This window comes from Neolamprologus brichardi, chromosome 15 (assembly GCF_056152115.1).
Source record: "Neolamprologus brichardi isolate AB-2024 chromosome 15, ASM5615211v1, whole genome shotgun sequence".
NCBI classification, from domain to species: domain Eukaryota; kingdom Metazoa; phylum Chordata; class Actinopteri; order Cichliformes; family Cichlidae; genus Neolamprologus; species Neolamprologus brichardi.
Window position 1 is genome coordinate 38,218,140 of NC_142118.1, and position 18,110 is coordinate 38,236,249.

Here is an 18,110-nt window from a genome sequence, read left to right on the forward strand (position 1 = left end):
GGACCCTGGCCCAGCTGTGGCTCCATGTCCCTGAATCACCTAGGGTTAGCCCCTCCTTTAACAACACCCACCTACCCCACCCCGTCAGGAGTTTTCAGGGATGGAGCCAAACACATGCAAGTTGTTTTGAGAAAGAAGCCAGTGGATAATACTTCTCAGCAGGTTTACGGGCAGCGTCTGCAGAATAGATGAAACAGGGAGACTTACTGAAAGCAAAGAGCCTCAAGACCAAACAACACTGACTTCTGGTAAATGGATCAGCTGCTCACAGCTGGAAAACACCAAACTATTGTTGCTGATGGGAGAGCTTTAAAGAGGTTTTAGGATCAAAATGCATTACAGAAAAGAAAAATGCTTCTGTTTTCAAATCTAACTGTCCAAACAATAATGCTCTGACCTCTGCCTTTAGTTCTGTGTTTGCTAACTGCTCTGACAGATAAACAGTTAGTGTAGTGAAGGTGTCCTGGGCCAAGTCCATAAATAGCAGAGAAAAACAGTGAGCAGGAAACAGTGGCTTTCTGCCATCATTGTCAATGATAAATATGCCCGTTCATCAGCACAGCTGCCACAGTGCATCTATGAGGAGCCACATCTGTACACGAAGTAGGTTGCTGTACGATTTCAGCTCATTTTCAACCAGGTTCGGTTTGTTTCAATCCTAGAATTTAATTATATTCATTACAGGATGCTTTAGTTTAACACGCACATTTTCATACTGAAAAAATAATCTTGTTATTATTCTGCAGGTGTTTGTGTATCCTTCGGTTAAAAAGAGAAAACCGACTGAAATGTGATGCATCAGCCACACAGGGGTAAATTAGTCCATTTATACTTTATTAGTTTGCTTTGCAGTTTTCTTCATTAATCATTTGGTTAAACCTAACACTGGTATTATGAGGCGCGCACATAGTAACATTGTGTGGTTTTTCTAAAATGTTTTGTTTTATTAATTATGTTTCTCTTTCTTTGAGTTACCTGGTTTGGGGCGTGGCTGAGGACTCTGGGAGCAAAGTGCCCGCTCAGCAGGACCAACCATGGGCTTACCAGGAGCAGGGGTGTTTTAGGTTTAGTTGGGTTATTCTGTGCTTAGTTAATATTAGTGTGTTTTTGTTTCCCCCCCTATTGTGTGTAAATGGTTTGGCCAAATCATTATAAAAGCTACCCTCATGTCTTTGTAATTAGGTCAGTTTGTGAGTTAAGTTGTGTCTCACTTTGTTTTGTTTAAGTTTCTGGAAATTACTTTTTGTAGAGTTATATTTGGTTGACCTCTTTTATGGGCCTGCTAAGTATGTTTTTGAATTTTGTTAATTTTGGACTTTTTGAGGGTTAAAATAAAGAAAACCCTTTTTGAAGATATTTTTTTGCCTGTGTCCTCTTTGCTTTGGCTGCTTGGTCCCTCACATGAAAAATATAAAATATGTTTCTCTACTATTTACACCAATCGACTGTCCCGTTAGAATTGGTTTTCAAACAAGAGCCAAGCAGGACTCCTTTAGTCACATCAGAGCTACAGTCCAGTTTTAACTTGATCTTTTTTAGAAATCGAGACTCAAAGGAAGTCAAGTTTATCAATGCTGTGGACCTCTGCACGCTTTGATAGCTACGATTCAGTTACGCTAGTTAATTATATGTTAGTGCCACGAAAAAGATATTTACATTCACAGGTTTAGTTCATTTAGTAAAATATTAAACATACAAGGATGCAGAACAGTTGAGAGCACCAACCGTTCACTTTGCAGAAGCTGAAACTGATTATTTTTCTTGGTTAAAGCAATAAATCATTCATTAAAATTACCATGTTTTTCTCATTTTGCCATCCTGAATGCAGGTTTTCAAAATCACCGTTTAAACGAAGAAACAGAGTAGCTATCACTTTAGCTTTAAATGATGTGTATACCTTAAAATATGAACCACCTGCAAACACAAATGGCAACACAAAACTATCTGAATTCTTCAAACCTTCAACAGGAAATGTTTAATCAGCATCACTTTCTTGCCACCATATAAAGATTCAATTCTTTTTATTTATATAGGACCAATCACAACATCGGTCTCCTCGAGGGGCTTCGTGTTGGTAGGTAAAGACCCAGTAATGCAGAGAAAACATGAGAGCAGAGAAAGAAAACACTCCTCTGTTCGCAGATCTGATGTTTTTGGCTTGAAGGCAGACAGCCAGCTGACCTCTGACCCTCCTTTCTACTGTCCAAACAGAGGAAGTGCCGTGCATTCAGATGAGGTCAGGGGTTAACCGCATGCTCACACAGCATGGCAATACTGAGCCAAGACCGGAAATAATATGTCCATGATTGTATTTTTAAAATTAAATGAACCCTCTAGTTCCATATAAAGAGAGGATACACAGTGTTGTACTCCGTCACTCTGGGATAATCGAAATGTGAGTTTTGTCTTATGAATCATGCCTTGTATTTGTTATTGATGGTGCAGCAGCATTAACCAATGATAGAAACGTGTCAGAGACACGGTTGCATCAACTCAAACCTACAATTTTAAACTTCTTTAAAACCTTCTTTGAAATCTAAATGCATTTTAACTTGTAGTTTCTGATAAGGTTCAGGTTGTTTTCCTGAGACGAGCCCATCAGTGCCACACATCCACAGTCGCTCTGATGGCCGCTTGGTGTTGGTGTCAAAAGTGAATCCATCTCCACTGACTCTGATTTTAAAATGCAAAACTTTACAGCACAAATGAACACGTTTAAAGTTTAGTGCAAAAGCAGTCTCAGCAAAGTGAGCTAATTCAAACCAGGAACAAAGGTGCTGATGTTAGCAGCAGATATACCAAAAACAGAGGCTCAGGAGGAAGAGCAGCTGATCTACTCATCAATCCCGAGCTCGCCCTGTCTGCCAAAGCAACCTTGAATGTTGCTGAACCCTGAAATGCCCCCAGTCCACCAGGAGTGTGAGCGTGTGCTTGGATGAATGTGTGTGTGACTCAGGTAAACTGAAACAGTGGCATGTTGTCACACGTCCTGCTGGCTGTGTGTTAGCTTCATATTCCAGCTTACCAATAAAAGCAGTGCTGTGCTCTGCAGCTGATTGTCCAAATACAACCAACGTTTTCATTTCTGTTTCTAATTGTTTTGTTCAGCGTTGTGTTACTGCTGACACTAAGACATCACTAATGAGATAATGTGGTTCAGTTTAAGAGAACGCAGAAGAATCCAGCCTGTCAGACAGTCAGTGAAATACTGTCGCTTTGTATCAGAGGAGAGAAAGTCGAATGATTTGTGCAGCCTCTTGCACAAGCTCTCAGATTTGAAACAGGCTGTTTTTGGCTTGTGATTCATCTCTCCAGTCCCTGTGTGCCCTTTGAGGCTTCATCATCTCATGATTTCATACCTCAGACTGATTCCGAAGCAGTGATGATGTTACAGCACCACCTGCTGGAAGATCACATGCTCTACACCTTCAAACTCCCACTGAAACACAGACAACACATGGTATTAATTTATACAGTGTGATCATTTAATGAAATTCTATTAAAATTGTATTTAAAAAACTTGTGACCATCAACAGTGATCTGTGTATTCGTTCAGTATCGGTTCCCTGAGCTCTGGGCCTTCAGCTGGCACTGCAATAAAAACAGGCATGATGACTGAATGGGCTCCAGAACACGTCATTGTTTGTGCACACAGTTCACCATGCCATTGATAAATGCAGGTTAAAGTTCTATCATGGAAAGAAGAAGCCATTTGTTACCATGATCCAGAAATGCTGCCTTCCTCTCGGGGCGAAAGCTCGTTTAAAATGTGGGGAAGTAGAAACCTGTTCTATGGTCAGAAGAATCGAGATTTGTAATTCTGTTTGTAAAACATGCATGCTGCATCCATCGAGGTAAAGGTCAGAGAAAGAGACGGCTTGTTCTCAGCACTCAGTCCACAGCCCGTATCTTTGTAGGCTGCATTAGTGCATATGGAACTGGCAGCTTGCACGTCTGGATAAGCATGATCAGTGCTGAAAGGTGTGCAGAGCAATACATGCTGTCGTCTTGACTTTTTCAGAGAGGCCATTAAATATTTCAGTAAGGTAATGCAAAACTGAACACTACACCTGCAGTATAACAGTGAGGCTTTGTAGATACACCAGGAGCTGAACTGGCCTGCCTGCAGACCTGAAAACATCTGAAAACATCTGGAACATCATGAAATGAAAAATACAATCAAGCAAGAATAGGAGAACATTTCTTTCCCAGAAGTCCAGCAACTGGTCAGTTTGGAGATACATATGTTTATATGTGTTGCTGCCATCAATTCAAATTACAATAGTACATTTTCTTAGTTTAAGCATTTCATACTTTCTGTTTTTATTCTAAATAAAATATTGGTTTCTGAGATTTCCAGGTCATTGCATTCTGTTTATTTAAGTTTTACACATTTTCCTATTATTGTAAAGACAGTTGAAATATCCATGAGACTCGGGCTGCTTAAACAGAATAACACAGACAAAAGCAGAAGGTCTCACAAAGTGTTTAAAGCTGTTTGAAATGTTTGTCTGTGTTATATCACAGTACAAAGGTTTTACTGGGGGATAGATAATCAAGGTGAAACGTTTGAAGACCCTAATTTTGCACCAGAGAGCATTTTGCTAACAAGCACAATTATCTAGCTTCTTATTAAATAAAACATTGGGGGAAAAATTATATTTATTTGCTTCATTACCAGCACATGTACAGTTAGGTCATGTGCTGTTAGTTAGGTACATATTTAGACAGAGACTTTTTTCTAGTTTTGGTTACCACCACATTACCACAAAGAATGTTAAATGAAGCACGCTCAATCATCCAGGTAAGTAAATCTCCAAAAGTTGATTCTGTTCATCTGGACGTAACGTTTTCAGTGGGAGAAACATTCATGGCCATTGATCAGTGGTGTTGATCAATGGTCATGAGAATTTGCATAATTATGATCATGAACTGACCTCACAGCCCATTGTTCCTTCACTAGGCTGGTTTCAGTCATTATGCAAATGTACTGTTTACATTTGCCCTGCAGTCAGCTGAGACTGAAGACGTCACCTGGATGAGCGACGAAACGTTTCTCACTGAAAACATCCTGATGAACAGAATCAACTTTTGGAGAATTTTAAATGAAACAACTCAGACGCAGTTAAAGTGCAGACTTTGGCTTTAATTCAGGGGGTTGAACAAAAAGATTGCATAAAAAATATGATAAACTAAAGCATTTATTTAAACACAGTCCTTTAATTTCAGGGGCTCAAGAGTGATTGGATAAATCAAATAACTGAAAATAAAATGTTCATTTTTAATACCTGGTTGAAAATCTTTTGCTGGCGATGACAGTATAAAGTGTGGAACTTATGGACTTGTTTAGATGTTTTTAGCAAAGTGAATCGAGCTTTTCTCTTCTTGAGGCTGATGAGTAGCTTGCATCTTGCAGTGAACCCTCTGTGTTTACTTTCGTGCAGTCTTTTCTTTATGGTAGACTTGATTATCGATGCCTCCTGAAGACTGTTGGCTGTTGTGATGGGGTTTCTCTTCACCATGGAAATAATTCTGTGATCATCCACCACTGCTGACTTCCATGGACATGGACAGTGCTTTCTTTCTTTTGCAGGATGAACCAAAGCTTCGTGTTTTTATCACCTTTAATATTGTAGCAATCCCTCGGATGGGCATTTTTCTGTTTTTGCAGCTTACGATTGGCTTGTTTCACCTGTATGGAGAGCTCCTTTGACTGTTATCTGTTCACCGCATAATCTTCCAAATGCAAACACAACACCTCAAATCAACTCTTTCAAGCCTTTTATCTGCTTAATTGATAATGACATAACAAAGGAATTACTCACAGCTGCCGATGAAATATTCTTTGAGTCAGTTGTCTAATTACTTTCGGCGCCTTTAAAAAGAGGGTAGCACATGTTAGGGAGCTGAAACTCCTAAACCCTGCATCGAACTGAAATGTGGATAGCCCCAAACGAAAGCTGAGAGTCTACAAATTATGTCCATGTCCGTTATACAACTATAGTTGGAATGTTTCAGTCGACAGGTAACAAACCAAACTTGTGTCAGTGTCCAAATATATATGGACCGAACTATGTTAAATGTTAAAACAATTAGCCCCAAGCTCTCTTCTGATTAGTACAAAACTTTCTTTGAAATATCTTGAAATTTTCAGCATTTTTTTTAAATGTAGCTAACATGTGAATGAAGTATTACCACATTTACATACATGAGAACTAAAGGTCTCACATGAGGGAAAAACATCCAGCATTCACATACTGAGCCATGTGTTGTTATCCGTAACACTCTGCTGGTTTCATTAACAGCAGCACAGCTTCCTCAGTCAGTTGATGATGGAGTCTCTGCTGGTCCGGGTGATCCTGCTCGCTCTCAGTGGTGAGTTCCACTTTCAGTCTTTTCTGTCGTCAATTAATGAATTCAAATCCACACTTCACTGACTCACCGCCTTTAAAACTGGATGTTTAACGAAGACGCTGTCGACAGGCTGAAGCTCTGTTCGCCACTTTAGGCCAATTTAAAAGGATTTTATGGTGAAAATCTGTTCAAAATGAAGCTTCCTGTGTGCAGGATTAAGAGATTAGAGTTTATTGGCTTACAGACTTACAGGTTTGATTGAATAAACATTTATTAAAAATTAATTTAGAAGTTTTTTCTCTGTTTTCTTTGGGTTTTAAATCTTGGTCAAACAAACTAAACGCTGATGTTGTTTAAAGTTAAATGCAAAGAAAACAGGCACATTTTTTAATACGTTTCCAAAAAGTTAAAGTTTTTGATCATAATGGTAATATTTTGAGATTTTTAACATACTTTAAATTTTAAGCTATTTTGTTCTTTAACATCTATTCAATAAATCTGGACCCAAACATGTCTGATTTTATGACATGTTATAACATTTTTCCCATGTTAATTTTTTATTTTTAACACTCACTTTGTAGGTTCTGAATTTCCACTACAAGCTTTTTTTATGTTCATATTACTTTACACAACATTTCAGTTTGTGAGGAATATCAAACGCTTTAATGTTGTTGATGTAGGTTTACAGAACCACGCAGCTGTCGATCCATCATCGACCATCCAGGTGAGGCTTGGAGAGAATGCCACCCTGCAGTGCCCTCTGCTGGACACCTCCAATCTCACCATGCTCACCACCACCACTGCCCCGACCGCCCCCACCACCCTCAGCTGGTACAGGAAAGCACCAGGACAGGGACCACAGCTCCTTGTCTCCTTCAGGTCTATGGATAGACTCAAACTGAAATACGGCAACGGTGTTCCCCGCAGTAAAGTCTCTATAGCGGCCGATGGCTCACTGGTGGTGCAAGGCTCCAAGCAGAGCGACTCGGCGGTTTATTACTGTGGAATCAGCCGCGGAGATGACCGGAAGAAGGAACCAAGGCTACAGAGCCGCAGAAGGAAATAATGTGAGGAGTGAGGACCGGCAGTTAGTCGTTGGCTTTACTTGGTGCTTGTTCAGTTTCTCTGCTCTTCTTACGTTTCCCTCATTTTTAAGCCTCATCTTTGAACATCATACACAGAAGAATACCTGCACCCATCTCACAGTTTAATAAATGTGCTTTTTTGTTTAGTGACTGAAAGCAGTGAGCTTACACGCACAACGGCCAAGTTTTTGAGATTTTTAATTAACTTGTGTTTGAATTAAGAGTGATTTAAAGGCTGTGCTTTTTCAATATCCATGCGCTCTCACAGTGAAGCTGTTGCTGTAAAGGTATTTGGTTTGTGGCACTACTTTTTCTTTCCCCACCATTTCTGTTAGCAGATTTATTGCTAGATTATAGCATCAGCAAAGCTAAAACTACATGAATAAAATAGCCTTTCTTGTACGTTGCAGTATCTTTTCTTTGATTCTGTCTTTGCCAAATACAGGAAACACACTTGTTCACCCAGCAAGAATGCTTGCTTCCTGTTGATACCTTCCACAATAAAAACTGTTGATCCGAACATACGTTTCAGCCTTGTGTGCCTGTAGTTGTGTCCTGTCCTGAACTCCTCTGCCACCATCTCCCCTGAGAAACCATTGCACAGCTGCAGCAGTTAGCCAGGCTGTGTTTGTTCTGTGAACGTGCTGACAGCAGTGATGTGGTTTTGTTGGTGTCTGCTGTGTTTTCAGCATCATTTAGTTGTTTGTGTGTGTGTGTGCTCCTGCTATTGTCCTTCTGTCACACTCCACCCTGTCTGCACGTTCCTCTTCACCTCTCCTGTGAATTGACTGCTGCTTCGGATGCCTGACCCTTAAACTCATCCACCTTCCCCACCTGTGCTCTGTGCAGCTTCACTCTTATACCTTTTTCTCATCCACAGATGTGTGCTGTAATACCAGCGCATTTCATTCCTTTTACTTACAGGCTTTCTTCTACCTGCTCTGCTCACAATATCATCTGCAAACATTATAGTTCACAGAGACTGTTGTCTGACCTCATCTGTCAACCTGTTGAGCCTCGGTGTAAAGTCAAAGCCTTCTGTCACTCTTACTGCACAGCTCAGCGCTGCCTCTGCACAACCTTCATGTACTTCTCTCCTAAATTTATACCATGAATGTCGAGGTTATCTGAAAGTTTTTTATATTCTTTTATATTAATAACATGCACAGGAAAGCACATGTAACAACACTTTTGATCTAATGAAGAATAGTCTAAAAAAAGAGTTATTAGTTATTAAAGTTAAAAACTTCTCATTAAGCAGAAACCAGCTTGTCAAAATCTGACGCACCTCATATCATTAAATATCTAACCATATATTTTTTACATTATTAAAATTGAAAATACAGATAAAGCATGACTTAAAGATTCATTATTACAACTTTTCACCCTTCTATTGTCCTTGAATGATGGACAGCCTGCCTCTATGGGGGCATGTAGGCGAGCTTAACTTGAGATTTATTTCTTCTTTAACCTCAACGTTTCACATTTTTATATTAAAGCTCGAACCCAAGAAAAAATAGCTGTGCTGTCATAGAGGCTGCAGGTGTTGAAGCAGGCAGATGAACAACATCTGCACAGATGTCATGAAGTGAAGTACGCATCAAAATCATTTTCCTGTAAGCTGCTTTAACATGAAACTTTCTGGATGCAGAGCTGTTATACTTCTGGTACTCTTTGTGTTTGTGCTGTAAAACAAAAATCAAGTGAAATGTTAAATGAAATGTTTAATCACATGCAGTCTTTTAGTTTTATTTGCTCTGAAGGTTTTTGTCCTTAAGGTCCCCCAAAGTAATTTTAGTTTGTTTTATGTGAAATATTTTAAAAATACTCATCAACTCTTTTACTTGAAATAGGAAATAAACATTCAACATCAAGCATCTCAAGAAAATTATAATCAAAAACGTAACTGCCATAGTTACAATCAGCGCTGTATTTATTGTCAGTCTCCTTAAACTGTCAGTTACATTTTATTTAAATGTAACAAAGATCATATTATATTATATTATATTATATTATATTATATTATATTATATTATATTATATTATATTATATTATATCATATTATATGTTGTGTTACAGTGTATCTTTAGGGGAAATTTTCAGTTAATAAATCATAAAACAGTGTTTGTAAACATGCAAACTGACGGTTTCACTGGGATCTTATTTGGGGTCCAACAGTTGAATTAAGAAAAAACTGAAAATTTCCTGTTTTTCTGTCCTTCACCAACTGACTGAACCAACGGTCGCTGTGATCCAAGAGCAGTTTCTCTCCTCTGGAGACTGTTGTTGTTCTGCTCCAGCAGTTTCTCGTGTTTCTATTTTCCAGACCCTGAAGTTTCCTGATCTCACTGATGAGAGATGATATGACACAGGAGATCTGTGGGCATCAGAGTGACAGCAGGAACCACAGGGACACACTTATCAAAGGTAGATATCTACGGTCGAGGCAGCTGAGAAATTCATATCAGTATTTAAGGAAAACGATATGATTTAGAAATGTTCTTGAAGTACCAGACTTTAATCTGAAAGATGCATGGGTGTTATTCAACAGCATTATGAGTGATGTTGGCTTTTTACTTTAATCTTTGTTTACCAGGATTTTTCTCTCTTCAGTTAATCTTTAGTGGAATCGTCATGGAAACTGCAGTGACTTTCATCATCCTCATAAGGTAAGATGCTGCACAGAATAGTGAACTGTTCCTTTAACACGTCTGTTTCACTGTGAGTAATGGTGGTTTGCGTCTTGCTGCTGCTGCAGCTGCTGGACTGTTTGCTCTGTTCCCACCAGACAGTCTTTCTCTTTTTCGATGGTTTTCGGCCCCGGGACCCGGCTGGTGGTGCATGTTGATGAAGAAGTGGCTGACTTTGATGCTGATGATGACCTTCTCAACCATCAAAACAAGTCAGCAGGTACAGCTCCACTAGACAAACCGCACCACGGTCAGCACTGTGTTTGTATTCTGTTTGGATTTTGAGAGCTTCTCTTTAGAAACAAAAACATGGAAACATAAAACAAGATGAAAGATCGTCTTTGTTTCTTTGTTTTTCCCTTTAGAGCAGTATGTCAGGGGTTTAACTATCTGTATGTTGAGTCCAGGCCTTTCTGGACTTTAGGACTGAAAAACTAAGAATACAATGCCATGAATGGCTTGTTAAATATTTCAGATCATCAAACAAATTTTAATAGAAGACAAAAATAACCAGAGCAAATATAAAATGCAGGTTTTAAATGATGATTTCACTGAATAAGGGGAAAGAGTTATCCAAACCTACCTGTGTGAAAAGAAATTTCCCCCTAAACTTAATAACTGCTCGTGCCATCGTTCAAGGTGTTGTGAAGGACTTTGCTCACTGTTACTTGTAGAATTACTTTAATTCAGCCACAACTGAGGTTTTCAGCCTGTTTAAGGTCACTTCAAAACATCTCAGTCTGACTTACGTCCAGACTTTGGCCACTTAAAAACGTCATTTTGGTTCTTTGGAGCCACAGATTCAGAGGTTGGACTTTGCGCTGTGTTTTGGATCCGGCTGCATAACCCAAGTCTGCGTGAGCTTCAGTTCACAAACTGATGACCAGAGATTCTCCTTCAGGGATTTCTGGTAGAGAGCAGAACTTACGGTTATGTCCAGGAAAGAAAATTACCCTGAGGCAGCAAAAAAGCCCAAGACCATCACAAAGCAGACATCACCCCCACGTTTGGCTCTTCATATGATTTTCTTTTTATGAAATGCTGCGGTAGTTTTACCCCAGATATAACCGAACACAAACCTCCCAAAAAGTTTGACTTTGTCTCGAGAGTCCACTGAACACTTTCCCAAAAGTCTTACAGGTGTTGATGTTTTTATTGGAAAATTTGAGATGAACCTGGAAATCCGGTCCAGGAGAGCTTTTTCCATGGAAATAATCATTTTAAAACTATTTTCTTTGACTTGAATAATCTTAACATTTATGCAGCTTTGACCTTAAAAGATGTTTCAACATTAATCCCTGGGGGGCCACAGACAGTTGAGTAGCCACTTCCCCTACTTTATCTAATAAGGGAAGTTTGAGTGTCTGACACATGTAACTATGCAAAAAAGAAAGACCATTAAAACTCAGGACTTTTTCATGGCACTGTAGGAATCACAGTGAGCAGTACAAAGGCGCCTGTCTGCGATCTGATGTTTGTGTTGTTTCAGTGCATTTTACCTAATAATGCAAATTCATCTAAAATATAAACCCATCCATACAAACACAGTTCTGCTATTTTCTTCTGTTAACATGTTTCAAATATGGAAAAAATACTACAATGTTCTTTGTTTCCAGGTTCCTCCAACACGCCGTCTATTCAGTTGTTGTCGTCCGTCCGGCTCTCTCAGCATCCACGATCTGCTCCCCTCCTGGTCTGCCTTCTGACTGGACTAACCTCTCCTCAGCAGCACATCCTGTGGGGCCTGGATGACATGGTGCTGACATCAGTACGCCCTGAGCGGCCATGGAAGAAGTCAAAGCGGGGCTACAGCGCCACCTCAGTGAGGGAGGTGTCAACAGCAGACTGGAGGCTCACATCTTCATACTGGTGTGGAACAACGCAAGGAGGGAAAATGTACCGACAGAAACTCTGCTCAGAGGCTGAGTAATGACTTGGCCACAGGTTCAATTCCTGGAATGACATGTAGGCGCTCCTTGATCACGATTTGAGCTCATGTTACTCAAACTCAGTATTTTTCTGATGGGAACTTTTATGTAAAGTAAAACCAACAAACATAATTCTGAGGAATAATTCATGAAACAATAAAACTGATGGTAAAATTGTAATGTTACAATTCCTCTACAGAGGAAATCACAGCAAATAATTAAATGAATCCAAAGAAACCTTAAACTGGTATTCTTACTGGACATGATGGTCAGGCTGATATCTTCTGTTTGAATTTAATTAATGGGCAGCCCAGTGGCACGCTGGTTAGCACTGTTGCCTGAGGCCGGGGTCTTTCTGTGTGGCGTTTGCATGTTCTCCCCGTGTTTGCGTGGGTTCTTGCCGGGTACTCCGGCTTCCTCCCACCGTCCAAAGACATGCACTTTGTGGGGATAGGTTCACTGAAAAATCTAAATTGCCCATAGCTGTGAATGTGAGTGCGAATGGTTGTCTGTCTCTGTGTCCCTGCGACAGACTGGCGACCTGTCCAGTGTGTACCCCGCCTCTCGCCCTATGACAGCTGGGATAGGCTCCAGCGCCCCCCGCGACCCTGAAAAGGATGCGTGGCAGTGACTGGATGGATGGATGGGTTAATCGGTAATAAATCCAGGCTTTTATACAGAAAGACACACAGTAACCTGAAGCACATATTTCATGCTTCATAGTCATATTTAGTGTGTTATTTAGCCGCTGCACGATGCAACAGTGGTTATACTGTTGCATCACAGCAAGAAGGGCTCAAGTTTGATTTCACTGTCTAGCCAGAACTTTTATGTGTGGAGTTTGCGTGTTCCCCCGTGTCTGAGTGGTCCCATGCAATTAGTGAGGGTTGGTTAATTGGCTCTAAATTGTTGATGGGGGTGAGTGTGAATGGTTGTCTGTGTTAACACTGGTGACCTGTCCAGGTTGTGCCCCACCTCTCTCCCTGTGGTTTTCATGGTTCAAAGGAGAAAGAGCACGACTTCCACTTGCATCCTCTGCTTTCTTACCAAATCCTCAGTGTGCCCTGAGCATGGGAAACTGGACATTTTAACACTGGATGACGTCACATGTAGTCTGTATTAAAAAGTTGTTACAAAAAATCAAAGCAATACAAGAATTGTTTTATATTATCTTTCTATAAATCTGAAGAAATGTGAACAGAAACTCTCGAAACAAAACCTTCGACCTTTCACTCCGAAGCCCATGAGCTAACTGGGAAACACACTGGTCAGGTCGAACAACAGAAGCTGGTCAGGAAAGTTCACTGACAGAGTAGAAACGTGGATATACTCAATGCATGTTTGCATTTCTGAATTGAAATGCATGTAGATTTTTCTCTAACCAACAGATAATGCTCAGTGGGTTAACACAAATTAAATTTTTTTGTAAATTATTATTAGTCTTTTATTTATCCAGGTAAAAATCTCATTGAGATTAGAAATCTTATTTTCAAGAGAGACCTGTCATCATGGCAACAGAAGTCAAAAATAAACCATATAAGTACACAGCATTTATATTTGTTTTATATTTATATGTTATTTTTTGACATAATTGATTTACAATCAGGTTGCACTAACTCTGTGTAATATCCTGAACTTAACCCATTCCAGCCGATTCTAAATCTTTCCAAGGAATTCTATTTTCTGTCTGATTATATTGAAAGCGACACTTGGATTTAGACGCCATGATAGCACTTTCACACTAGAATTCTCTATTTTATTTAAAATTAGAAAGAGTGTGACGAACAACACGTGCGTATGATGAACACACTCATTTGTCACCAAAAGAAATACCAGAACACCGTCAACACTGCGTCCGTCTGTCCTCCAAACGTCTTTGGCTGACAGCAAACGTGTGGAAAGAAGACCAGAAGCAACGAGTGATTCATATCCTTTACTGTACATGTGATGCAAAACCCTGCCTGAAACATCCTGCAGCAAAAGTTCATTCAAACAGACCTCAGATCAGCTGAGCTGCTGTCACAGAGTCCTGCAGGATTCACACTCCCTGCTTGCTTCTTCAATCTGATGTGATCAAAGGAAGTTAAATAATACATGCAAAGATACACGTGTAACAGCTCAGACTGTTACACTGTCACTGTATATGTCAGCTGTCAGAATCTTTAAAAAAAGGTACAATTATACTCGTCAAACACAAAACAAATACCATTTACAGTTGTAGCCCCGCCCACTTCAACCCCACCCTGCAAATCTCTAACAGGCTAGATAAATAGAAGCAAAATGTTCATGTTCTTACAGAAGCGTATAGATAGAAATCAAATATACAGTTACATGCGTTCACCGTGACTGCTAGTTATCCAGTGTGTTCCGTCTGGCAAGAAGCTTTAAACACCTGTGCTCAGGTAAACGTGGCATCCAGCTGTGGCACATCTGTCCAACGGAAAACTCGTGCTTTGACTGAACGGTTTAAAGAGGAACCAAATCACAAACTGAAATTCAAATCCAGAATAGATGTTTTGTGACTGACAGTCTGAACGCCCAATCACAGAAACTTCCTTTTTAATGATTAATTACTTCCCATGTAACCATGTGAAAACCCGGCTGAGTGATCTAAATTGAAGAGAATAATTTGATGCATAAATGCAAATACAGTTTTTATCTAAATAAAATATGGGACAGTGATTAGACAGACAGGCTGTTGAATTTATGAGATGGTAAGCTTGTGATCAGCCTGTCCATCCATCAGTTTTCATCAATTTTGGGAGCAGTGTTGGTTACAGCTGTGGTTCCTCTTTAAAAAAGAAAAGCCCTTCAGGAACAAATGTGCTCCTCTTCATCATCTAGGATTCTGTATGGTGGCTGAGACAGAACGCAAAGCAGAGGAAGCTGAAAAAGCCGAGAAGACTTTTAGGCAAACACCACAGTTTACTGCTTAATGAGACTTTACTGCACCTCTTCACGTTTCTTCTTAAAGTGCTTTAAAATGAGATTCTTTTAACTCAGTTCTGAAAAGAATCGAGTCAAAAGAATCAAAAGATAGCTACATCACAGACCAAATATATGGATTGCTTCAACATATTAACATTATTTACAAATTTGACATATACTGACGTTCATCCAGCCTGGTGTGCTGCAGACATGCAGCTTAATTAGCTTCTTTTAAAATAAAAGATTTGATCCTAAAAGCAGCGTCTGTGTGGGTGATTTAACCGCTGAGAATCAAAGCTGTGAGATATTAGCTTTAGTTATCTTCCAGACATGATGCTGTGATGCAGGTTTGCTGTTTGCAAAGTGATAAAGCAGAGACTGGACTGGTTTTATGTGAAGCGGTTCACTGTGGACTGAGCTCTCTGCTGAGAAACAACTTGTCAGTGTGGATTCAACTGTAGATGATGTCATTCAGACGCAGTTAAGCATCCTTATCTCACTTTCAGAAGCACAGTGAGAGAATACTGCATCATTCACCTTATGCTAAGGGATGCAGCTGAACCAAGCGTGCTAGTGTTAGCTGATACGTGAGCTATCCACCCCCTCATCTGTTCAAAAAACCAACGTCGTGTCCATTCTTCATATGCAGTACAAGAAAACTGCTTGCCAGCAGTGAGACAAGCAACGAATGCAGAAAACAATGAAGAGGCATCCAGGCTTGGACGTCTTGGCGAGGCTCTCCATGATTTTTCGGAGATCGTGGCCTTGCTATCAGATGCTGATAAACAACATCTGAAGCAGCCAGTTCATCGCGAGCCTGTAGCTCCTGAAGCCTCACTCAGTGATTAAGCAAACAAATGAATTGCTCTGTGTGAGCAGTGTTGGGGAGTAACGGAGTACATGTACCGCCGTTACGTATTTAAAATACAAAATATGAGTAACTGTATTCCGTTACAGTTACCGTTTAAAAAGGTGGTATTTAGAATACAGTTACTTTGTTGAAATAAATGGATTACACGGCGGTACTTCCCTGTTTCATATTGTGGCGGGTCAGGACTGTTTGGGTTTTGTTTGACAGCTACGTTCTGTTGTTCCAGGCAGCGTTACGGTTGCCATGGTTACAGGGTGACGCTCTCTCTCTGCGTGTTTCCTGGGTGAGAGAGCGCCTTTTGTTGTTGTTGTGCTAAGCTAACAGGCAGAATGCTACAGGTATAGCTCTAAAGAATGTAGCATCATGGGCAGTGTAGTCCGTGCTGCAGGGAGAATGGACTGCCATACCCGTTATGTGTCTGTGAGCGAGGGAGGGAGAAAAAGGAAAAGTACGAGCTGTCATCGAGCAGAAACGGGAGCTGGAAGCATGTAAATATAATAATAACCACTGCAGCCAAGAAGAGAGCCTGACGAGCCCAGCTGTAAGTAAGCTATTAAGACTCGACTGTACACCGTGTTCGTGTTTTCCTCTGAAACAATAAGTTCTGTTGGAGCAGCCTTTCAACGCCTCTCTCTGTCTCTGCTAGCAAAGTTGACCCAGACAACAAAGTAAAGCTAGTTTTCGGCTACGAGCCGACACGAACCCACCGTATTAGCCAGAGGTCCCTTTACTACGGTTCGGAGCCGCGGACCTTCAGTAACAGTAATAAATCACAGCAATAGTACATTCATGTAGTTGTAAACAGCATGATAATATATTAAGTAATCCAAAGTATTCAGAATACGTTACTCTCATTGAGTAACGTAACGGAATACGTTACAGAATACATTTTGGGGCATGTAATCTGTAACCTGTAATGGAATACATTTTAAAAGTAACCTTCCCAACACTGTGTGTGAGCATATGTGCGGCCAGTTAAGAGGATTTCCTGCACTGGCTCGTGATAAACTCAGGACTTGTTGACTAATGAGCTGTGGTGTCGTGAGTGGACATTTGACACATCAAACAAAATGTTTGAGAAACCGCTCGGTAGCCGATGTAGTGTTCTTACAAACTCCTGTAACATCTCCAAAACCTCACAGGGATTAACTGCTGTAGAAGCAGCTACACAGTATGTTTCCTGCTAGCATACACTGTTGGCTGGCTTAAAGTGCTTGCTTGTGTTTCTCAGACTTTCTGTTGGTTCTGTCTTGGCCACCATAACTTTAAGCGTAAATGTAAATTGGATCTTTCTTGTCTCATCTCATTTTCTTTCCAGATCTGCATCTTTTCATTTCATTTTGGAAGCCCCTGTACAAAAAGAGGTAGAACGTGTGGTTTTAGATCGGATGAAAGGGGTTTATTTTCCACAAAGGTCAAATTTGGTATATTTGGGAGCTTAAACACTGAACATGTTTCTTAGCGAGTCGAGCAGTAAAGATGTTAGTAATAACTTGTCTAAAACCAAACTACAGTATGTACAGTGCAAATAAGATCGCATCGCCACTGCTGATAAAGTGTAAACAACACAACGTTTTACGAGAAGATCACAAACACGAGTTACTTACCTGAACGCTACACACTGGAGGTACTCTATTTACTCATACAGCTGCGTAATCACGTCAGCGGGTGTCGACGGTAAATAGTAAAAAGGATTAAAAAACTCAGAGTTTTACAGCAACAAGTCTGAAGCGTCTGAGCGTGCATGCTAAAAAAAGGGATGCAGAAGAAGAAGAAAAAGCCGAGAAATGAAGCTGCGCTCTCTCCTCGTCCATGAATAAAGAGCATCCGTTCATGCAGGTGAGCGCCAAGTCATTGTGTACGTTTAATAAAATACAATCAGTCTCTGTCCTGAGCAGCACAGGAAAAGTCCGCTTTCTGCGTCAGGAGAAGAAGAAGAAACATAAAAGTCTCAGTTTGTCCCAGATCAGGACTTAAAGGAAAAGATCAGCATGGATTTCAGTTTCATGTTTTTGTGTTAAGTATGGAGGAAATTCCACCTACACCTGCCAACAGACAGAAAGCATGAACATTAGACCTGGGATAGGATAGAAATAACTGATTATTGCCTCTTTGTGGAAATTGAATGAATTCCTTTTTCTTTTCAATTAGATTGTTGAATGTTTAGCTGCAGTCGAGGTCGGCCTGCGGTGCCACTCAGGGAATCCAGACATTATCTGAATGTTGGATTTGAACATGATTTTGTTAAACCCA

At 40.2% G+C, this 18,110-nt stretch overlaps 2 protein-coding genes across 3 annotated transcripts; both read left to right on the plus strand.

Moving 5' to 3' along the window:
- Positions 1 to 533: 533 nt before the first annotated feature.
- sid1 (secreted immunoglobulin domain 1) lies at positions 534 to 7,518 on the plus strand. Its single transcript, XM_087852781.1, has 3 exons — positions 534 to 649; positions 6,314 to 6,375; positions 7,035 to 7,518. The coding sequence occupies exons 1-3, from the start codon at positions 534 to 536 to the stop codon at positions 7,418 to 7,420; spliced, it is 564 nt and encodes a 187-aa protein (XP_087708907.1). The 3' UTR covers positions 7,421 to 7,518.
- A 2,165-nt stretch (positions 7,519 to 9,683) lies between these two features.
- On the plus strand, positions 9,684 to 12,295 carry LOC148098644 (uncharacterized). 2 transcript variants are annotated; one of them, XM_087852499.1, is made up of 4 exons: positions 9,684 to 9,867; positions 10,054 to 10,109; positions 10,199 to 10,350; positions 11,747 to 12,295. In XM_087852499.1, exons 2-4 carry the CDS (start codon positions 10,075 to 10,077, stop codon positions 12,058 to 12,060), a joined length of 501 nt encoding a protein of 166 aa, XP_087708625.1. In that variant the 5' UTR covers positions 9,684 to 9,867; positions 10,054 to 10,074; the 3' UTR covers positions 12,061 to 12,295. The 2 variants fall into 2 exon arrangements, with proteins under 2 accessions (XP_087708625.1, XP_087708624.1); XM_087852498.1 differs by having other exon boundaries at positions 9,824 to 9,867; positions 10,037 to 10,109.
- The last annotated feature ends 5,815 nt before the right edge of the window (positions 12,296 to 18,110 follow it).